This window comes from Durio zibethinus, chromosome 17 (genome assembly GCF_047325235.1).
Source record: "Durio zibethinus cultivar Kanyao isolate XHJ-2024 chromosome 17, ASM4732523v1, whole genome shotgun sequence".
Lineage (NCBI taxonomy): Eukaryota > Viridiplantae > Streptophyta > Magnoliopsida > Malvales > Malvaceae > Durio > Durio zibethinus.
Window position 1 is genome coordinate 9,560,598 of NC_143178.1, and position 23,088 is coordinate 9,583,685.

Genomic DNA, 23,088 nt, shown 5'->3' on the forward strand with positions numbered 1-23,088 from the left:
CGCTTTTATTTTTAGAGTTTTAATTTTTCATTCATTTTAAAAAATAAATAAATTTATTTGATGAATAAAAAAATTAAAGTTTTCATTAAATTTCTATATCTTCATAATTTTAATTTTATATTAACATTAAAAATAATAAATTTTATATTAATTTAATAAAATTTATATATAGAATAAATTTTGCGTGTTGATGCAAAATTTGGATAAAGTACATTTTATTAATATTTATTATAAAATATATTTTAAAAATAGATAAAAATAATAAATATACAAGTATAACATACGGAACAATAAATACTAATAATCTTAAAAGAATTCCTTAAAAACACTATTAACCAAATCGTTTCTTTTTCTTCCCAGAATCCAAGTGAAGAAATTTTTTTTTTCAGACGCGAAGTTTTTTTTTTTTTTTGGGCCATCAGATGTGAAGAGTTTAATAATTACACATTATTTTTTTAGTCAAATATTAATTAAACATTCGCAAATCACAGCAATGTTGAGACCTTGAAAACCGGAACCGTGGGCACTCCGGTAATTTAACAGCTTTACCTTCTTTCTGGCTGAGAAATACTGAAATACAAGGCAGCTGGGGAGTTGCAGGGAACAATGGAAATACGGTGCAGCATAAAATCCACCGCATTTTTATTTTAAACTCCCTCAATATAATAAAATTCCTCATATTTTCCCTTAATTACCCCCTCTTATTCAGTGCCAATTTCTCTCTCTCTCTCTCTCTCTAAGATCGCGCCAAAAAATTCACCATTTCATCACCGGATCCTCTCCATTCTACAGCATTGTAAGTTCTGAGTTCAATTTCTTATTTTTTTCTTTTTAAATTTCTTATTTCGGCGTTCAAATCCTTTTTTTTTTTTTGGATTTTCATTAATGCGAAGATTCTTTTAGATATTCAATTAATGATTAATAATGTGTTTATCTTCAAACATAGAAGTTTCTATTTTAAAAGGATCTTGAAAGATTTCTACTATTTCCTTAATAATTGAAGATTTTCCTTTTTTTTTTTAAATGTGAATTTCCAAGTTTAAGTAATGACCATCTGAATCACGCAACCTTGTTTTCTCTTTTTGTTTTTTCCTCTAATGTTTGAGATTTATCTTGTTTTCTCAGGAAAGAACGAGGAATTCAAGTCTCTACAAGCATGTGCCGTTCTGAGATTCGCGAACAGGATTTACCAGAAGGTCTCAATCAGGGAAGAAGATCCAATAAGCTTTAGAAAACTTTTCTTCCTTCTTGCATAGAAAAAGAAAAGTCGGGTTAGGCCATGTGAAACCGATTCGCATTCATTTAATTACCAATTTGGAAGTCTTTTTGTTAGTGGGTCATTTTCAGAAACAACAATTATCTGATAAGGAAACCATGACATTGGCTTCCCCAAAGGGCTCTCATAAAATGGCTGTGTTCCCTCGGAGCCTTTCCTCCATTGCATCCTTAGTGGCAGTACTAGCATTGTTCTTGATTTTTGCTTCTTGGCTTCTAGTTTCGTATCCGATCGGTTCAACTGTTAGAGTTTATTTTTATGGTGTTGATAGGAAAATAGTTTTGCCTGCTTCTACCTTTGATAAAAGTGCTGATAAGGATGTAGATTACAATTATAAGAATTCATCATCTGGGTCAAATTTAGAACTGCCCATGATGAGTTCAAATAGTTCTTCTGTTGTTGATAAAAATGCAAATGCACAAGTACCCATTACATCTTCTGTTGATAAGGATTCGATACCATCTGAGTCTAATCTAGAACTGCCTACTAGTCCCAAAGATTCATTTGATTCAAACAATAATGAGATGCTGAAGAAACCTGTAGAGCTTTCAGAACCATCGCCTAGAGCAACAGAAAAGAAGGTGGACACTTCCAGTTCTGCGCCTAGCAATGCATCTGAGAGCAATTCAGTTGATTCAGGTAGTATTCCCTTTACGCTTGTTTTGATATAACATCTGATTTTAGGTCAATTATTACCTGCCATACTTATTTGTTTGGTTGTTTTTGTTATAGTAGAGGTGGATTCTGCATCTTTTACTGGAAATATATAGGAGCTTGTTGATGCTGGTTTATTCTGTTTTCTCACAAGGTTTATGCTAGGTCTCTAACATGGTAGCTTGCTGTTACATGGTTTATTTATAAAGAATAGTGTAAAATTTGTTCAAGTCTTATGTCTTGCATGCATTTTTGTCCCCCAGATTATGGTACAAAGCAGAGGGAAGAAATGCAAAATATAATTACTGAAATGTTTTGTGGCCAATGATCTATTTTACGTAGCAATGTCCAGAAATGGATGCATCTGAATGTTGAAGTCCCAAATCAGTAATCTACTCTTAGAACTATTTGATAATAGTTTTTTAATTTAATCATAATTCTCTTGATGTGCTGAGAAACTGCTATTGGAAATATCTGATAATTTACAAAGAAAAAGGAGAGATAATTGTCATTATACACTCTATCAGCTATATTGATCCCTATTTGATCTCTTGTCTGTGTAAGAAACAATGTTTGCTTGGAAGTGTTACCTAATCCTTCTATGTATTTGCATCTTACCTTTTTTCTCCTCTCTGTCATTGAGATTCTGATTCTCATTTGGCATTTTGATTGGTTACTCTCTAGGCTGTGACCTGTACCATGGAAAGTGGTTCTATGATCCACTAGGGCCATTATACTCCAACAACTCTTGCCCTGTCCTTACACAGATGCAGAATTGCCAGGGTAATGGGAGGCCCGACAAGGAATATGAGAATTGGCGTTGGAAACCCTCTCAATGTGACCTCCCCAGATTTGATGCAAAGAAGTTCCTAGAGTTGATGAGAGGAAAGACACTTGCTTTCATTGGTGACTCTGTTGCTAGAAATCAGATGGAATCAATGCTGTGTCTTCTCTGGCAGGCAAATATCTGCAATTCTTAAACTGCCACTTATTTCTGAACAAAAAATTGTCCCACAGTAAACTCTGTGATTGGTGCAAGTTTGCACCATAATTTTTCTAACAAGGATATTGTAGCAAGGATGTTGTAGCATTCTTGATTCTCTTAATCCCTTGTTTCACTTTCAGCAGTTTCTTTCTGGCTTTGAAATATTGGAACAATGGTATGTTCAGGAATAGGTTGGCTTCTCATCTGGCTAGAGGTTTTATGTGCTATGACCTTTAGTAAATATTTTAGTAATTTTCTAGCACTCTATACTCTGAAGTGTGAGAAACTAGTTTTGTATTTTGTGCATCTTTTTTCTCAAGATAGATTGATCTTTCGACTCCTTTCTACCTTAGGACTGGTTTCTCATGAAAAATATTATGGAAAAATTTCAGGTTGAAGTTCCAAAAAATCGAGGAAACCGAAGAATGCAACGATGGTTTTTCAGGTCGACATCTGTAATGATTGTCCGGATGTGGTCCTCTTGGCTTGTCCATCAAACTTCTGAAAAATTCGACTTTGCTCCTGAGGGTGTTACCAAGCTGCATCTTGATGCTCCTGATAATAGCTTCATGGAATTCATCCCAAACTTTGATGTGATTGTTATTTCTTCTGGCCACTGGTTTGCCAAACAGTCTGTCTATATCTTTAACAATGAGATTGTTGGAGGACAATTATGGTGGCCAGATCGTTCTCATCCTATGAAGGTTAATAATATTGAAGCATTTGGAATATCTGTGGAGACAATTCTGTCAGCAATTGTTACATATCCTAATTACACAGGCCTGACTATCCTACGTTCCTTTTCTCCTGATCATTATGAGGGTGGGGCTTGGAATACAGGTGGATCATGCACCGGAAAGGTAAAGCCACTTGCAGCTGGTGAATTAGCGGAGAATGGCTTTACAAATATAATGCACAAGAAACAGGTAATGGGTTTTGAACGTGCTGTTAAGAAGGCGAGAAATAAGTCCAAGTTGAGGTTGATGGATATTACCCAAGTCTTTGGGTATCGCCATGATGGGCATCCAGGCCCTTATAGGAACCCCGATCCAAATAAGATCACAAAACGTGGTCCGGATGGAAAGCCTCCACCTCAAGATTGTCTGCACTGGTGCATGCCAGGTCCTGTTGATACCTGGAATGAACTTGTGCTCGAAATTATAAGAAGAGAATTTGAGGGCCATCAAAACTTTTCATCATAAGTTTGATGTGTTTCGGTCTGAATGTCCCACATCATCGTGCTTTTGTAATTGAAACAGTAAGATATATTCCTTTTTTTTTTTTTTTCCTTAGAGAAAGGGCGTTTGGGATAGAAATTACATGTTGTAGCAGCAGATAGGAATATTGACAGCCATATGATACCTGATTGAGAAAGATAATATCAAATTTATAATTTAGAGAAATAAACTACTTTTATTATTTGATTTATTGTACGAAAAAGAAAATTTTCAAATCGATTTTTACCTTTAAATTTTTTTGGTATGTTTAAATTTATTTTTAATCAAACATCTATAAAAACAGTAATTAAGAGACGAACTGGATGGGGGCCGCTTCTTCTGATGGTTTCATCTCAAAATCCTATTGGTCCTCTAAGACTGCTTCGTAGGAATCACGGTAGGCAACAGAATTTAACTCGTCTTATATATATATATATGTCCAATCCCCTACAGAGCCGCTTATCTTGTGAATGTAAGAAATTTGGACCGATGGATTACAAAGTCATAAACTAATCCAACGGTTCACATAAAGTCGGTGTAAACAGGCACATGAGATGGGGCCCCCTCCTCATGAGATTTGAAATTCAAATCGTCTTGGTTCCTACCAAATCCAATCCCTAGGCTATCATCATTAAAGGCAAATTCAATTACAACCGCTCTTCAACGGTCTTTTTTCCGTAAACGCCTACAATCCCTCTCTCTCTCGACCTTTGGTTCTTTTTTGTTGAAAATCGAAAATTCAAATCTTAATTTTCGCCCTTTGGTTTTTGGATAACCTACATTTTCTGAGGAAAAAGTTTCATTCTAAGAAAAACAAACCTTGGAAAGGAAAAACTGTTCGTTTCATTCCCTCTTTGTTAAGGTTTGTCTCCAACTCTCTATTTTTTTTCTTTTGTTTTTGCTCTGTTTTCTTCAATTTCTTGCTACTTTTGGCTGGCAATAAAATGTAGATAAAAAACAAGGGGAGATATTAAAGCTTATATCCCCTGTTCTTTTTTTTTGGTCTAATATATTCCCTGTTCTTCATTTTCATGAAAATGGATGCCTATTCTTGTACTGTTCTATGTTAGTGTAATAGCTCATTCTGAAATTTTTGAAGATTAATAGCTAAAATTTTGCAACAAAATCATGATTTAGTGTGTTGTTGAGAGGAAATCAAGATTGTAAAACTGTTGCCATTGATCTTCACCTCAAAATTTAGGTCTAAGCTTTGGAACTTGCTATTGATTTTTTTTTTATAGTAAGATTTTGATGGAATTAGGGTTACCTGATGATCATGGATCATATGCCATCTATAGTTTTCAAATCGTCATTTTCTCTTTTCTATGGCATTTTCATCCTAGGATTTTATTTGCAATCAATTCCTAGTTTAAATTTCGTTTTATATTCAACTTAGAAAAACTTATGGGAATCCAGAGTCCTGTATACAGCATATTTGCCTAAAATATTAACAATTTTCAATGTCTAAGACTACTACTATATTGAATTTGGGTGCTGCAGTTATGAATTTGGAGAATGAATTTGTGCAGTTGGAAAATAAAAAAATAAGTATCCATTTTCATGTCCCAATGCGAGCATAGCTTCATCTTTTCTACTTAGCGACTGCAACATTGTTTTCCCAGTTTCATTGTTCTCACTTCTCAATCTTTCGGCTAAAATTGATCCAAATCAGTGTTGGCCATTCCTTTGCAATTATATTTACCATCTGGAACTTCAGTTTTTTTTTTGGTCCTCCTTGCTTTCTCTATTGTTTGTAATTTTGGGTATCCTTTGATTTCTGAAGATATTGGTTTTGGCAGGAATTATTCAACATGTCTACTCCGCATAGTGATCCACTTCTTCAAGTGGAAACAACTTGTGGAACCCTTCTATACGAACTTCAGGTATTGATAAAAATTCCACACAATGGGTACCTAAAAATCCCCTTTTCCCCCCTTGGGCGAGATTATGCCTTCCAGCTCTCCTGTTTTTATTAATTTTTACGCTTTCACGATTCCTTAAAAAAATTTAGATAATCTGGGATGAAGTCGGGGAAACAGATGCTGACAGGGATAAAATGCTGCTTGAGCTCGAACGAGAGTGCCTGGAAGTATACAGAAGAAAGGTGGATCAGGCAAATCGCTGTAGAGCTCAGCTAAGACGGACAATTGCTGATTCTGAAGCCGAACTTGCTGCCATCTGTTCAGCAATGTGCGAGAGGCCAGTGCATATTAGGCAGGTCAGGAATGAAAAGATAACAAATTCAGATTAAACTTTTTCCGATTAGATTGAACCATTTCCTTATATTATGGTTCAAACTTTTTTCAGCCTGAACAAAACGTTGGAAGCTTGAAGGAGGAGCTCAGCAAAATTCTTCCACAATTGGAGGAAATGAAGAAAAAGAAGATCGAAAGAAGAAATCAATTCCTGGAAGTTTTAGAGCAAATAGAAAAGATCACAAATGAGATTTATGGATCCACCGAATCAATTTCTTCCAAAACTGTTGTGGATGAAACTGACTTATCCTTAAGGAAGCTTGAAGAATTGCACAGTCAGCTCCATGAACTTCAGATAGAGAAGGTCAACTTTCTTTTTTTCAATTCTTTATTGTTTCCACCTCATGAAAACAAATGCTTATCTTTTGCTCACTGACTGATCTCTCTCTTGTGCAGAGTGATCGTCTGAAGCAGGTTCAGGATCGCCTTTACAGGTTGAACTCACTCTGCTTGGTGATGGGTATGGATTTCAAGCTTACGGTTACTGCAGTCCATCCCAGTTTAGGTGACTCCGAAGGATTTTGGAGTATTAGCAATAATACAATTGAGCAGTTGGCTACATTGATAAAAAGGTTACGGGAAGTTAAGTTGCAGAGGATGCAAAGGGTAAAATGTTAATTTCAGCTTTTTGTATATTGCAAAATTCGCCTCCCCCCCTTCCTCTCGCTTCTCTATGACTATACTAATGATTCTTTGACCCTTGGCAGCTACAAGATCTTGCAACTACCATGTTGGAGTTATGGAATCTGATGGATACACCTATTGAGGAGCAACAGATGTTTCAGAATGTTACCTGTAATATAGCTGCTTCAGAACATGAAATTACTGAACCCAACACTCTCTCTGTGGATTTCATCAACTACGTAAGTGATGCATGTTTAAACGTCAGTTTACTGATCTTCTCTAGGTCCTACAATTTCTAAAGGTAGTAACTGCTTTCCTCCAGACTAATAGAGAAGTAAATATGATATGCCGTGCAGGTTGAGGCCGAAGTTACTCGGTTGGAAGAGTTGAAGTCAAGCAAAATGAAAGAGCTTGTCCTCAAGAAAAGATCAGAGCTAGAGGAGATCTGTAGAAAGATGCACCTGGTTCCAGATTCAGAAAGTACAATACAAGATGCCATTGAAGCTATCGAGTCTGGTACATGCGAATGCTATATTATTGTCTTCATACTATAAGTTATATCTCACTTTCCCTCTCTTCCTACTGAATGTCACTCTTACTTTTTTTATCCAGGGGCTATTGATGCTGCTACTATTCTAGAACAAATTGAACTTCAAATTGCTAAGGTAAAAGAGGAAGCTTTAAGCAGGAAAGAAATACTTGAAAAGGTGGAGAAATGGTTGATGGCATGTGACGAGGAGTGCTGGCTTGAGGAATATAACAGGGTGGGAGCTTTTGTCATCTCTTAGAGTATAATTTTTTGCTCTTCTATTATGATTTCCTTGCTTAATTGTCTGTTATTCAACAGGATGAAAACCGATATAATGCAGGAAAAGGTGCTCATCTAACACTCAAGCGTGCTGAGAAAGCTCGTTCCTTGGTTAATAAACTTCCAGGTGATTAAAAAATTGAAGATAAAAGGTTGAGAAATGTAAACTTCACGTTACTAAGCATGGTTTTGTCATAATGATTTCACATCATGCAGCCCAATTTTTAGGTTCCTTTCGATCAGTTTCTATTTTCTACCTCTTTTGAGTAGAATCAGTTAACACAGTACTGAAGTTGTTTTTATCATATTAACTAACCTAGGAATGGTGGAGGCACTGACTTCAAAGACCATGGCATGGGAGAAGGAGAGAGGGATTGAATTTTTATATGATGGTGTAAGTACTCTAATAACTTTCACCCTGAACCTTTATGTTCTATATCCGGATTCGTCTGCTGACCCTTTTACATTATCCAGATTCGTCTGCTTTCTATGCTTGAAGAGTATACTATTTTACGACAAGAGAAAGAGCAAGAACGGCGTAGGTTGCGGGTATGATTCTAACCTTATTCTCCAATTAAGGGTGAGCTCGATTCAATTGTTTGAATTTTAAAATTCAAAAACCAACTTAACCAATTAATGTAAAAAAATAATCAAATCATTGACCTAAACTAAATAACTCATTGACTTGGGTTGGTCTATTCGGTTGGTCGAGACAGTTTTAATTATTTAAAAAATAAATTATTTATATTATATAAAAATTATTTTATAGTTAAATAATACATAAATATATTATATATAAGGTAAATTATATAATATATGTTTTCAAACTTGTTTATATTTATATTAAATAAATTAGTTTTAAAAAATAAATTAATGTCTTCGGTGATTATTAATTTTGGACACCAAAAGCCAATTGAGCTAATCGAATTAATTACTTTCCCTAATCAATTAATACCCTAAACCAAATAAACTGAACTCGGTTGGTTTCAGTCTTAAATTTTTTCTAACCTATTAATGCTCACTCTATGCCCCAATTGCAGTGCAGATGTTTATACTTACTACCGTTTAACCAAGTTATGAACCCATGCTTTATGTAATCAGAGAGTATTCTTTTTGTGCTCCAGGACCAGAAGAAACTTCAGGGACAGCTAATAGCTGAGCAAGAGGCACTCTATGGGTCAAAACCAAGCCCATCAAAGCCCCAGAGTGTAAAAAAGGGTCCTAGGTATTCAAGTGGAGGTGCAAGCAATAGAAGAGTCTCCTTGGGAGGAGCAATGCTTCCCACCCATAAACCTGATTCACTTCACTCCGCAAAGGCTACTCCCCAAACACGTCCTAGTAAGAAAACTGAGCGAATATTCCAAAATGACCTTTTAAATCATCGCCAGGATGAAGCCATTACAGCTTTCTCAGGTGGTAAGTTCTCTGTCTCTGCTTGTTAGTTGTTACAACCAAGAAATATCTCAACTGCTTTCTGGGGTAACTAACAATAAAGCATCTTGGATATTTGTTCATGCTATTTTCTTGGGGCAGTCATTAGGCAAAAGTTACTGGATTGGTGTGATAAATTTATCTCCTTACACTCTCACCATTTTGCAGTTAGGAGAGGCCTGGACATTGCTGACATTCCTGTACGAAAGCACTCTTCTAGTGCTATAAATGCCAATGAACTAGAGTCACCATTGGTGGTTCGTAAGCCATTCTCGTCCATCTCTTCCACAGTATCATCAAAAGCCAATATGACAAACATGCTTGAAGATGATGTTGAAGCCATTCAGAAGACTAATGACCTGTCCTACACTACTCCCTTGAAGACAACTTCCTTGGTTGACGAAGAGAATAGAACGCCAAAGGCAATGCCTATTCCGGTACCTTCTACACCTTCAACAGTGTCAGTTCCGATGCAGACAGCCATGACCCCAGCTCCACCGATACTTTTCAATACCAAGCCAGACATCGAAGAAATTCCTGAAGAGATTGAACATTCGTTCGAGGAAAGAAGGCTTGCTTTTCTTCTTTCCAAAACACAAATAACATCACTTATACAAGTATGATGTCTAAACCTTAGTTGAAACTGAATCAAATTGGTTTTATTCATATTTTTTGTTTCCTATCCTGTTTGTAATGGCAAGGGTCAATTATAATTGGCTGTTTTGCTGTGTATGTAGTCTGTGAGCCTGAACCGGACGAAAATGTTTCAAAAATCCGTCTGACTAATGTGAGCCTAAGTTCTTTATTATATTAAATAGTGGCATTAACGGTAGATTCCTAAATGAAAGGATTTTTGAACCGGACGAAATGTTTCAACGATTTTTCTGACTAATCTAATAAGGGTTTAGTTCTAACATTTAAAGCTGTTAATTCCTATATAAAAATCAAAATTTTAGACCCAAAAAAGAAAAAATTTAAGGTGGATAATTTATTATTTTGACGTATAAATGATCTTAAAAAATGTCAAATGTCCTTTAATAAATATATTTTATTTAATTTGATACATTTTTAATTTAAAAAATTAAATTAATTATATTTATTATTTATTATTTATCTTAAATCACACTCATTAAATTCGTATTAAAGGTATTAAAGTTTTGATTGCCATCTTTTGTAAATAAAATAAATTTGTCTCTTTTTTAATTATAAATATTCAACTTTTGAATTATATTTATTAAAAAAATACATTTTCTAATTTTTTAAAATATTACTTATTGGCTCCACTTTTTAAACTATATATGTATATATGTTTAATATATTAATTTTAAAATGATTAACAGATAATCAAATCAATTCAAATTAATTTTAGTATATCAAATTAAATTAATTTTATTGTCATTATTACATTAATTTCAAAATCTCTTTTTTATTTCTTCCAAATACATTGAATACATATTATATTTGATTATTCTAATTGACAAATATAAATCTTATATAAATATTTAAAAATCAAAACCTTCAAAAGATAAAAGGTAATTGTCACAATCTAATTTTTTTGACATGTGAAATGTTTTGGACAAGTTCCACATATTCTCTAAATAATAAATTTGATTTGATTTGGTTTCAAGCAAAATTTCAATTCCATTTAATTTAATTTCAAGTCAAAATCTATTTTATTATATCTTAAATCATGCTCAAATCTAATTGCTAATATTTTTGGAAAAAAGGAACAGTACAAATGAGATTAACTCTCATTTATTTAAAAAATAATATTAAAAAAAAGTTTTACTATCACTTAATTGAACATTTCTAAGCATAAATTATTCTAAAATTGATATTACTTTTACCTTAATTTGATTCTTATTAATAATTTTATTTTTAATCAATTAACCATTAAAAAATTTTGAATTATTTCTCGTAATTATTTACAACCTCCCATATATATATAAACTTGGTATTTTGGAAATCTATAATGCATTAGGGCAAAGTTTTATTTTTGCATACTTAGTCTCCACAATTTTTCCTAAGAGTGCGACTACTTAGAATGCTTTTTCTTTTGTGTTGTTACATATAGATTTATTACTTTGTGTAATTGTAAAAAATTTGCAAAGTGACTTAGATGCTTTTAGGTTTCGTATTTTTGTATTTTTTTTTGGATATAAATTTTTTTTTTATTAATGGAACAATCATTCTTTTTAAAAAGTCTATTTTTTAGAAGAGTTTCACTCTTGAATATGATTTGATATATTTTTATATTTAAAAATTTATTTAATTTAAATTCATTATATTTATTCTCTTTTATATATTCAATATTCTTATCTTTTACCGTTATTTTGCCCACTAAAATAAGAATCTACTAAATGATTTAAAAATTAGAATGTGAGTTTGAAGATACACACTTCACTATTTCTTCTTGATTTCGTTTCTCTTTCTTTTTTTTTTTTTTAAATGCTCCTTTTATTTGTTTCAGCTTTATATTTGGATTCAATTTATCCTTTTTTTTTTTTCATTTAATTATGCTAGATATTGCTATGAAAATATGCAACAGATTTATTTTATTAGATCATATATGCAAAATTTTTACCTTCAAATTTTATTTTATTAGATGTTACTCGGATGTATGTTTATGAAAAATTTGTATTTTATTAAGAATACCATTCTGTATATAATTATATACAAAATGCATTGAATGACTCACAAATTAGCATAAATATGAATTTTTTATTTTTTATTAAAAATAATTATATATTTATATATAATTATATGTATAAAAAAATTAATGTATTGCTCAAATCATAAATTAATTATTATTTCATATTAAACATACGTAAAATATAAAAAATTATGATATTAAATTAATATCAATTTTTAAATATAAAATATATATATTTATTTTTTAATTTCATTTATAAATTTCGAACAAAATTAAAATAATATTGGTTTCTTATTTGTTTACATTATTTTTATGTTTAATTATTATGTTGCGTCTAAAATTTTCAAATCTATTAACAGTTCCGTCTCTCTTTGTGTGTTTTTGGTGAAAAAAAGAAAAGGAGGGGAGTTAAGGTTTGTTAGAATAGTCAACAATAGTTTAACTGAAAAGACAAGGAAGATGGCATCCATTAGCTTTACAGCTTTAAAAATATATTTTTTAAAGCATTAAATAATTAAAAGAGCGGCAATTTAAAATGGAAAAAGCCATTTTCTTTTCCCAAATATTAGCTCCCAAATTTTTATATCTTTGCCATTTATTAAATCACTTCTATTAAATTTCTAAGACGGACGTGAACCATTTTATTAACCAAAATTCATATTGTGAATGTTGCAATTAAAATAATAATTAGTAATTAATTCTCAATATTAAATCATTTATTATATTTTTTATTTTTATATTTTTTAAATTTTTAGAATTTTTTCTACTTTATTTATTTCTCTTTCTTTTTCTGCAAAACCCTAAATTCTCGTTTGCTGAACAAATTCTTGCCTCACTCCAAAAAGTTTGCATTTTTCTTCCCTGTAATTCTTGATGATTTTTTGTAGAATTTTTTGTCAGCATTTTAAAGCTCTGTGCGTCCTATCCAATGTTGAAGATTTAAGCCACAAAATTATGTTTATAAAAAAAGTAAACCTAATTTCATGCTCATAAAACCTGGTTTCTGTTGATGTTTGAAATTTTAATCAAGTTTCTTGCCTTTTTTTTCTCTCTGTAATTGAGCTGAAGTTTTGATTTTGATTTTGATTTTGATTTTGATTTTGATTTTTGTTTTTTTTGATAATTTGTTTTCTAATTTAACTTTTTTGAAGCATCTGATCACTCAAAATTTACAAACTCTTTAATGCGTAGGTTACAGGGGTTTTAGGCAGCTTGGGGTTTTTTTTCCTGTTTTTTCTTGATCTAAAACATATATGAATGGATGACAAGGAGGGACCAAAGCCCGGGGTTGCAGTGAAAGGAGATGAGGCTCCAGAGGGCTACCACTTTGCGCCCAGAACGGAAATCCCCACTACATATGCGGGGCCCACAATGCAGGCCGCTTCTGCACCTCCGGCGACCGTAGCTTCGCCGCCGGGACCTAGCACCGGTTCAGAAATGAAGAAAAAAAGAGGCAGACCAAGAAAATACGCACCAGATGGATCTTTGGCAATGGCAATTTCACCGATACCGATATCGTCGTCGATTCCGCTGATGGGAGAGTTTTCCCTTTGGAAACGGGGAAGAGGGCGGTCAGTTGACACCATAAAAAATTCACATAAGTATGAGCTCGAGAGCGGCCCAGGTATTTTGATTGCAATAAATTGTTTCTTTTGTTCCTTTTTTATTTTGCTTTGGAATCTCGGAAGATGTTTCTATCTGATGTTTTTACTGTTACAATGGTTGGTAGTGTGAAAAGCTAAAGGTATTATATTTTTTGAGTTTTGCGAGAGGGATAAATGGATAATTCATTGATTTCAGTTTTTGAGTTAAAATCGGATGTTGTTTTTGTGGGGTTTGAAATGAGAGTGGGACCATTATATCTGATTCTAGCCCATATCTGGAATTAATGGTAGTTATTGAAAGACAAGCGGATTTGATGATTGTGTTGCAAAACGAGGAGAATCTCTATCTTGTCCGGAGTACTGTACTTGTCTTTCCACAGGGAAAAATGGCAAGGTACCAGAATAATTGTCAAGGTGCCAGTGCCACCTTCCTTTGTGCTTTATTAAGGTAAAATATAGTTAGATACCGAAACTGATTAAGTCCACATCTCTTTAACCTGGCAATTAATTTTAACTGACCTGCTGACTGTGGAGATGAATGGTGGAAATCATCATTTTTAATAATAGTATTAGGAAATCACAAAAGGAAGCAATAATGGAGAAGTGAATTAGCTTCAGTGCATGAAATTTCTAGCATAGTAGGGAAATTCCCGGGGGTGGGGGGGGAGGGGTAAAAATTAAAAGACCCTACAGAAATTTTATCTTGGTTTGGAGCTTGAATTGTTTGGTTGGGAATCAGGGTTCAGCTACAAGCCCAGGGTCAGTTGACCTTAAACATGAACCTCTAGGCGATACTTCTGAAAATTGAATTGACCTTTCCAAAGTTTTTCGTTTTAATTTTCTTAGTATGCAGAATATTTGTCAGGTTCTGTGGTGCAGTTACTGCTGACTTCTAGTTTCTTTCCAAGTCAATTAGTAGATGACCCTAATTACTGTCTTTAATCCATAGTTGAGCACCATAATTAATGTATATATTTACTTGACTCACACCTCTTCCAGTGTTCCACCTTGTTACCTAAGTGGGGTGGTAAATACAATTAAGGCCAATGATTCTGATTTTTTTCGCATCCTCTCTTTGGACTTAGGCACCTAGCTAGAGCATCAAGTTCTACTATGCTCTCTGCTATTTTTTATCCGTAAGTAGTTGTTTAGTTGTAGATCAGACAAACTTTTATTTTGAGATGTGATCTACATGCTTAAAAAATGTGCTGCTTCTATTTTATTTACTAATTTGAATTCCTTATATAGGTGACAGAATCGCATATTTTGTGGGGGCCAATTTCACACCTCATGTGATCACTGTTAATGCTGGTGAGGTATGCCCTGGTAACATATCTTGTCTCTACAAGTTACATTTGGCATTCTTATTGTGAGTGTTCCTTCTGTTTTTAAGCAGAGAAAAACTTTCTCTGAACTGTTTATTTCTGCTTCCCACCCTGTTATTCATCTGGCTCTAGAGAGGAAATAATTTCTCATAATGGAGGAAGGATTTGCTTTTGCACAGTTATATAATGATTAAAAAACGTTCAAGTTGGTATTTTCCTAAGCACATTCCACTCCTGATTTCTATTAAGTCTTCACTTTTTTCTCCCTCTTTGTATTAAGGTTTATTAATCTGACACCCTTCCAAGAGTCTGTGGTTCTAAGAATGGAAAAAATTTGTTAAGAAACCCCCCTCCAACACAATATTTATAATTGTCCTGGTTTGTTACAAAATCTTGCTGTAAATTTTTTTTTTTTTTTGTGTATAGAAACAATGGGACAAATAAGTGCATATCTGTAATCAAGAAAATATAGAAACATAGACATGCATTTATGTTACATTAAGTGGTATTTTTCTTTATCTTTGTTATTTCTTTGGTGAGTATTAATTGCACAAGAATCATATATGTAAACTCAATCATGATGTTTGGGGGTGAATGATAGACGGAAATTGATTGAGCAGTTTTTAATTCTAAAAGGTGATTTTTTCTACACCTCTTAGACTTTTTTTTAATGCTTTCAGTATCTCATGCTTTCCTTATGATTTTTATAGGATGTTACGATGAAAGTGATGTCTTTATCTCAGCAAGGAGCTCGTGCTATCTGCATTCTTTCTGCCAATGGCACTATTTCAAATGTTACCCTTCGTCAGCCGACCTCATCTGGTGGTACTCTGACATATGAGGTGTGTCCTTCATCCCCCTCTAATACGAGTTAAACTCGTCAGGATGTATAAAATATTAGGCACTAAGCTCCCTTATTTTATTGAGGCCCACTAAACCAATTAAGAAGACTGGTTCTTGTTTACATCTCAGGCAAAGGGACAACTCGTGAGTGGGTGTTAGTTTCCTTAGAAGGTCAATATGTGATATCTTTGATGCTTTTAATTTTTAATTAAATCTGGAAGAAGCACAGAACACATGTGGCATTCTCCGTAGAACTCAATTACACATATTAACATGGCTACATTTATGAGGCTACTTCGTGTCTTCATATGATGCAACCTAGATTCCCTCAAACTTCCTTTTGCCTTTGTATTACAAGGATGCTTCCGGGCTTGGACAGTTAGTGATTATCAAGTTTTTTTTTTTTTTTTTTCTCGTCACTGTCAAGTAATAATCCAGCTTCCTTATTATTTCTCCAGGGACGTTTTGAGATCCTTTCCTTGTCTGGTTCATTTATGCCTACTGAAAATGGTGGAACAAAGAGTAGATCTGGTGGGATGAGTGTTTCTTTGGCAGGAACAGACGGTCGCGTTCTAGGAGGGGGACTTGCTGGTCTGTTGGTAGCTGCTGGTCCAGTGCAGGTAAAACCATATAATCTATAAAAGATGCTAAAAAATAGTACAAAACAAGGCAAAGAACAAAGAAGTTGAGGGTCAATAAGTTGTTAAAAAACGTTCTAATTTTGCATACAAGGTTTCCTTATGCTTTTGATGATATCTCATTTCCAAAACAAAATTCTGACATTTGATATTGACATAAAATATTAACAAAAAGTCGATGGTATATGTTATAGCAAAAGATGAAGAATGCTGCCACCTGACCAGTGGACAACGCTAGCTATGTACAAAGATCGTTGTCACATCACTGTCACTGTCTAATACCTTCTTTCTTAATCCTTTTGAGAGAACAGGTTGTTGTGGGCAGTTTCCTCCCAGGTCACCAGCAGGAGCAGAAGCACAAGAAACAGAGAACTGAACCTGCGGCAGCTGTTGTGAGCCCTACAGAAGAAATTAAGGTGTCCCATGCTGGAGTAAAGCAAATTATCACCTCCCCATCATTTCATGGAGACAGTTCAGGTAACCCTATCCAGGGCTTTAGAAATTCTTCTATCGACAATAAATCATCTTCTGCTGAGGAGGAATCGAGGGGCCACAGTCTATCGCAGTGTGAGGTTTCCAGTTGATAGCATATGCATGCTGGAAGCTGGTTATGTTTTTTAATGCGGACACGACACCATTTAAGCTCCCAAGTCAACCTTGTCCAAAACCAATATAAGCTCATTCGCTTCTTACCAATGGAAATGTAGGTTTAAAGCCAAGATGGTTTTAACCCATAATTGTACTCTCTTGTTAGGTTTAGGTAGAATTTCTAGTTGTTAGGATCAGTCTCTGGCTTTCATCATGGTGTATGGTGTATTTTTTTAGTGTGGTGTTACTCATTGATGTAAAATTTTATGAATGATTGAAACCTGTGCTATTCATCTGATTGTGTGTCGTGTATCGAAATGATTTGACGTTTAAATGCATGTTTTATTCATTTATTTTTTGGTGTTCGACGAAAAGAAAAACAATATGCCAGGCCTTCATCAAATTACAGCATCATGATAACAAAGTTTCCATTATTAATCTGGCCATTTTACTAATTGACTGAATTTGGATTAAGGATCGTTCAAAAGACAGCCTTATCCTAACCATTTTTCTAATTGACTTATTAGTTTAGTGGTCAAGAATGCATCAGTTGGCCAGCATAGAGAGAAAAAAGAAGGAAAAAAGATTTCCTGTAGCCATGGCCCATCAATTAAATGGAAGGATTCAGGCATGACCGCCAGCTGATAACTGGAAATTTTCATATTTATGTATATAGAGTACAAGGCTTAGACAATTGACAGTCAGATGCATCTCTAAGCTTAAATGGACATTCCTAACATTTCTGCGCTCCATTCTCTGTTGACCTTGGCAATAAATTCTTCAACTCTTCTCCTTTGCTCATCATCCCTTTCATCATCTTTATCGGTATCGTCGATATTGTTAGCATTGCAATAATTTCTGTTCCCTTTCTTATCCTCCATAGCTATCTCCTATGCACTTGACGCTCTACTGGTATTCCTTGCTTGTTCTTTTCTGTGGACTAACTGCTTAACCTCTATATCCTGCTTATCATATGTTGATGTTGATAGAAGAATTTCATATTCTTGATCGAAGTTGGAACCATGCTTTGAACCCACGATGATCATGACAATGATCAAATTGAAGAGACAGAAAACATAAAGATTGTTGGAAAAAGCTTGGCCCATCGAATCCAATGTAGAATCAAGCATGGTTGCAAAAACCAAGGGACAAGAAAATGAAGTGAAGGAGAATGGCAACAGTTAATCCAGTGTTGGTAATGCCAGGAGTTTGATTAAGCTATTTATAGCGCTCCACAGTTGAAGAAAACAAGAGTGGATGAGAAGCTTTTGTAGCAGAAGTGTAGAGCGAAAGCTATAATTTAATTAGAAATGACAAATTACATAATGTTTTTGATTTATTATTAATGGGTTGTTTTACTCAAAAAAAAATAAAAAATCATTAATCTATTGATGGACTTTTGGACAACTGCGAAGTGGGGCCACCTTCAATTTACTAATGCCGAATTCTAATGTAATCTCACAAAGACACATGGACCGCACATGGAATGGAACCTTCTCCGTTCCCTATACATTTTAAAAAATAAAAAAATTTATAGATATTAAAATTTAAATTCTAAATCCTTAGATAAATTAAACTTTAGATTTTTTTCTTCTACTCTTTTGTGTCATCAATAGTGTTGGGGTATTTGATGGTAAAAAATATATATTGATATTTTTTTCTCTTAAAATTTTTAGCAGATAATTAAATGTATCTTTATCATATGTATCAACTTAACATATTTGGTTGGCTTGACATGATCAATATTATCTTAGTTCAGCCTTATCCTAATTTTTTTCTTATGATCTCTTTCAGTTTACCTATAAATATGAAGGCTAAGGCCTCGTGAAAGCAAGTTCATCCTATTCATTTTTTCTCTTTCTCTTTCATACTTTCTTGTTGACTTGATATTAGTGACTTACGTGTTAGAGTACAAATGCAAGGGACACCATCTGTTTTTGCCTCTAATCGTACTTTTCTTATGTATTTATAGGAATACCTTTAGGTCGAAACTCGACACCAATATTTGGCGTGCCATGTAGGGGATATATCGTATTTGTCGAGCACAAAACAATGCCACCAAGAAAAAGAACCTAAGAGAAAAGAGAGATAGCCGCCCTAACTAGAACATAAACTCACCTTAGCCAGCATTTTATCCTTCTAGCTAAATACAGACGAGATCGACCATGGAATAGTTTCAAGTCCTGACAGAACAAATATAAGCTCTCAAGCAGATGTTGCAAACATAACCCCTCTGCAAGTTTCAAAAGTGCCAGACTTAGTTACACATAGCCAAGAAGTCGTTGTCAGACAATCAAGCTATGAAGAGGTAAAAGCTTCCTTAACCTTCAGAGAAGAAGAACACACAAACCCAACTCATCACTACCTCAACCACAAATCTACACATGTCACAACCTAAAAATCCAAACAAATAGACTATGTATTTCAACTGAACAGAGATTTGAAAGCTTGGATGCAAGCTAGGCAAAAAGAGCTGAAAATGAAGACAGTGGCATTTGAGGATAAGCTCAAGTTCTAGGAGACCTCACATTTTACTGAAGAAATTAACAGAGCCTTGCCTCTCAAAGGATTTAAAATTTCACCCTTGGAGACATACGATGGTACGTTTAACTCATTTGATCATTTAAAACTTTATAAAACTAACATAATAATACAAGAGGTAGACAATGCTCTAATGTGTAAAGGTCTAGCCACTACGTTAAAAGGCACAGCTTGGTCCTGGTACAACAGCTTGGAGCCAAGGTCAATCACTATATTTAAAAAACTCAGCCACTTATTCCTGTCTAGATTTGTGAGTAGCCAAAAAACAAAGAAAATGAACCTAAGCTTGATGTCAATTCACCAAGGGCGAAATGAAACATTGAAAAGCTATGTCATGCATTTTAACGTAAAAACCTACAGGTTAAAGACCTAGAACAGATGATCACTATTATTATACTAACAAGTGGACTCAATGATAAAAAATACCATTTAAAACTGACATGTCACTAAAACTGCCAAAAACTCTGGCTGACGTCTTATTAATAGCAAAAAAATTCATAAATGCTTAAGTTACAATAAAAACAAATCGAGATGAGAGAAGCTTATCCCTCCTTTTTAGTGGCCTAGGTGAGAGAGGTTCATTCTTTCTCGTCGATCATAAAAAAGGTAAAGATTTTTATGATCTTCTAAGAGGGAGACGACATAAGGCTAGAAGCCTTAGTGAAAAAAAAAGCTACACTATACTAAATACCTCCCATGAGAGGATTTTGATGTAAATTGAAAGAAATCTCGACCTTAGATGGCTTAAACCATTGAGACAAAACAAAAGGAGGGATCTGACAAAAAATATACCTTTCATAAAGATATTAATCATAATATCGAAGATTGTGTTGACCTAAAAAATGAGATTGAAACTCTGATAAGACAAGGTCAATTGAAAAGATTTATGGGATAACAATGATAAGACAACCTAGAATAAACTACAGATAAGACCATAGAATGCCCATCTGGGGCAAAGAGGGAAGAGCACAGCAGGGAAGAAAGGATACCCAATAAGAAGAGCTAAAACAAGAAGAGGTCTGAGTTGACAATAGTAGGCTAATTATCGGGGTGATTAATGTGATCACAAGAGGTAGCTCTCGATCATGATAATGATAGTAGGCACTTCAGCCAAAAAAGAAAAAAACTTGAGAGATGAGTTGATTTCATTTAGCTCAAAAGATTTGAAGGGAATCCAATACCCACATGATGATGCCATAGTGATCACAACCTTGGCGTATAACTATGTGGTCAAAAAAATCTTATTTGATAATGGGAGTTTAATTAACATCATGTACAATAATTGTTTGAAAAAAATGGGGTTTGGCGAAGATCAGTTGACACCGATCACCACCACATTAGTGAGGTTTAGGAATGAGCAAGTGCTTGTAATAGGGACTATCAAGCTTCCAATCTCCTTAAGGACTAAACCATGGACAATTACTTTAGTCATAAAATTCATGATAGTGGATGTCCCATCTATTTATAACATGTATTAGGCCAACTTAGCTAGTTTGTTATGTGGCTTATAGGCTCAGCTTCTTATTTGAAAGTGAAGATTTCAACATTTAGAGGGATTGAAAAAGTTTAAGGAGAACAGTCTATGGTACGATAATGTTACGTCATAACGATGAAGGGTAGGACTGGGAAGTATGCAGGTAGCTCAATTGATATTGAGGTTAAAAGTAAAGAAAAACCAACACAGAGAACATACAAAAAGTAAGAAATCACCAACAAAAGCATAAAATGTAAGACTGACTTAGGAGAAGCTCACTTTTAAGTCGCTTTGAGCTCATAAGCTCTGAAAAAGTTTAATCTTGTTCTATTTTTTGAGACAACATTAGAAACAACTGAGCTTTTAAGCATGTGTGAACACTTTGATGTTACTTAGATCAAGCTAATATGTTGGCCAAAATATAACATGAAATAAAGAATGTACTTCACTTTTATTGATATGTTCAATAAAATTTTCAATAAACTAATCATCATGTCAGGATTTATTTTTATAGAAAATGATCTCGACCTAATTGAACAAAAAGTGATAATTGACCAAAGACCAAAGTCGGATGTAAATCGACCCTAACTGATTGAAAATCTCATGACAATCCCATTCTGAAACAATATTCCTAAAAAATACATACGATCAAAACTAAGCTCCAATATAAAGACAAACTAATCTAACTCATAAAAGATAATGCCAACCTATTTGCTTGGACACCGTCCGATATGCTCGAAATTGATACCAAACTGATGGTTTATAGACTATACACTAATCCCGAGATAAAACCAATTTAATAAAAGAAAAGAACTTTTACCCTCAAAATACAATAAGCCATTAAGGAAAAAGTTGACAAATTATTGTAAGTTGACTTTATTAGAGAGTTCTACTACCCTGAGTGGATAGCCAACATGGTCATGGTCAAAAAGCATAGTAAAAAATGAAAAATATGTGTAGACTTTACTAACTTGAATAAAACTTGCCTAAAAAATAGTTTCTTTCTCTCTAACATAGGTCGGCTAATAGATAATAGTGCCGAGCATGACTTCTTCAACTTCATAGATGCCTATTTTTATGACAATCAAATCAAAATATTAAAAAAGAACAAGAATAAAATAGTTTTTATTACTGATAAAAGCCTTTACTATTATAAGTTCATACCCTTTAAATTGAAAAATACAGGGACAACCTACCAAAGATTGGTGAATAAGTTATTTAAAGACCAGATCGAGCACAATATGAAAATATATATAGATGACATGATAGTCAAGAGTAAAAGTTTAACTAAGCATTTAGAAGACCTCAGAGAAACTTTCAACACTTTGAGATAATATAATAAGAGATTTAACCCGAGTGAAAGTGCTTTTGGGGTTACATTAGGTAGGTTCTTTCGTTAAATGATCAACTAAAGAAGGATAGAAGCGAAACTTGAAAGGTTCAGGCAATCCTAGAAATAAAGGCACCAATTGTAGTAAAGAAATCATAAAAGTTAATAGAGAGAATAGTTGCATTTAGCTGATTCATGTCCAGATCGATAGAATGATGTCTACCGTTCTTCAAAATTTTTAGAAATGTCTCTAACTTCATTGAACTCTTTAATGCTAAAAAGCTTTTGATGAACTTAAAGAGTTCTTATCCTCTCCGCTTGTCCTGTTTAAATCAAAGACTAACGAGACATTGTACTTATACTTAACTAGCATAGATCAGGGTATTTGCTTGACCCTAATCCAAAAAAAAAAAAAAACAATGATCGATTTACTTTGTAAGTAAAGTATTGATAGGGCCTGAAGTTAACTACTACGATATAGAAAAATTGGCCTATGACATTATCATTTTGGCCAGGAAACTTAGGCCATACTTTTAAGCCCACACGATCTATGTCCTGACTAATTAACCACTAAAGTAAGTTTTACAGAAGCCTGAAATGTCAAAAAGGCTAATCAAATGGGCAATAGAGCCCAGTAAATTTGACCTATACATTTCACTTTGATCGACATTAAAATCATAGGTGTTGGCAGACTTCATCGTAGAATGTACTTCAATACAACTTGAAGGAAAGTTTGAGAAAAGAAAAAACCTAGATAAGGATGATTTGAAGCTTTATGTCGATGAAACTACTAAAAGTTAGGATAGAAAAGTCGACTTCATTTTGATCAGCCTAAAAGGGCT

The 23,088-nt window shown here is 33.8% G+C and overlaps 3 protein-coding genes across 3 annotated transcripts; all 3 read left to right on the forward strand.

Annotated features, from left to right (window-relative positions):
* The first annotated feature begins 562 nt into the window (after positions 1 to 562).
* On the forward strand, positions 563 to 4,334 carry LOC111288441 (protein YLS7-like). Its single transcript, XM_022879328.2, has 4 exons — positions 563 to 796; positions 1,126 to 1,915; positions 2,615 to 2,889; positions 3,308 to 4,334. Exons 2-4 carry the CDS (start codon positions 1,375 to 1,377, stop codon positions 4,115 to 4,117), a joined length of 1,626 nt encoding a protein of 541 aa, XP_022735063.2. The 5' UTR covers positions 563 to 796; positions 1,126 to 1,374; the 3' UTR covers positions 4,118 to 4,334.
* Positions 4,335 to 4,744: 410 nt separating this feature from the next.
* On the forward strand, positions 4,745 to 9,932 carry LOC111288445 (65-kDa microtubule-associated protein 3-like). Its single transcript, XM_022879341.2, has 13 exons — positions 4,745 to 4,994; positions 5,932 to 6,015; positions 6,144 to 6,350; positions 6,440 to 6,691; positions 6,784 to 6,993; positions 7,095 to 7,250; positions 7,368 to 7,527; positions 7,624 to 7,775; positions 7,859 to 7,946; positions 8,140 to 8,213; positions 8,294 to 8,368; positions 8,944 to 9,235; positions 9,419 to 9,932. The coding sequence occupies exons 2-13, from the start codon at positions 5,944 to 5,946 to the stop codon at positions 9,871 to 9,873; spliced, it is 2,193 nt and encodes a 730-aa protein (XP_022735076.2). The 5' UTR covers positions 4,745 to 4,994; positions 5,932 to 5,943; the 3' UTR covers positions 9,874 to 9,932.
* Positions 9,933 to 12,720: 2,788 nt separating this feature from the next.
* Positions 12,721 to 17,254, forward strand: LOC111288453 (AT-hook motif nuclear-localized protein 6-like). The gene is made up of 5 exons (XM_022879353.2): positions 12,721 to 13,527; positions 14,756 to 14,823; positions 15,543 to 15,674; positions 16,134 to 16,295; positions 16,625 to 17,254. The coding sequence occupies exons 1-5, from the start codon at positions 13,161 to 13,163 to the stop codon at positions 16,895 to 16,897; spliced, it is 1,002 nt and encodes a 333-aa protein (XP_022735088.2). The 5' UTR covers positions 12,721 to 13,160; the 3' UTR covers positions 16,898 to 17,254.
* The last annotated feature ends 5,834 nt before the right edge of the window (positions 17,255 to 23,088 follow it).

What these genes read in the sequence shown, in the direction of transcription:
- LOC111288441 (XM_022879328.2), top strand. Translation starts at nt 1,375, where the DNA reads ATGACATTGGCTTCCCCAAAGGGCTCTCATAAAATGGCTGTGTTCCCT. An exon ending in GAGCAATTCAGTTGATTCAG is followed by an intron (nt 1,916 to 2,614) that starts GTAGTATTCCCT and finishes GTTACTCTCTAG; the next exon opens with GCTGTGACCTGTACCATGGA. An exon ending in TGCTGTGTCTTCTCTGGCAG is followed by an intron (nt 2,890 to 3,307) that starts GCAAATATCTGC and finishes GAAAAATTTCAG; the next exon opens with GTTGAAGTTCCAAAAAATCG.
- LOC111288445 (XM_022879341.2), top strand. Translation starts at nt 5,944, where the DNA reads ATGTCTACTCCGCATAGTGATCCACTTCTTCAAGTGGAAACAACTTGT. An exon ending in CATTGAAGCTATCGAGTCTG is followed by an intron (nt 7,528 to 7,623) that starts GTACATGCGAAT and finishes TTTTTTATCCAG; the next exon opens with GGGCTATTGATGCTGCTACT. An exon ending in GGCTTGAGGAATATAACAGG is followed by an intron (nt 7,776 to 7,858) that starts GTGGGAGCTTTT and finishes GTTATTCAACAG; the next exon opens with GATGAAAACCGATATAATGC.
- LOC111288453 (XM_022879353.2), top strand. Translation starts at nt 13,161, where the DNA reads ATGGATGACAAGGAGGGACCAAAGCCCGGGGTTGCAGTGAAAGGAGAT. An exon ending in TCACTGTTAATGCTGGTGAG is followed by an intron (nt 14,824 to 15,542) that starts GTATGCCCTGGT and finishes TGATTTTTATAG; the next exon opens with GATGTTACGATGAAAGTGAT. An exon ending in GTGGTACTCTGACATATGAG is followed by an intron (nt 15,675 to 16,133) that starts GTGTGTCCTTCA and finishes TTATTTCTCCAG; the next exon opens with GGACGTTTTGAGATCCTTTC.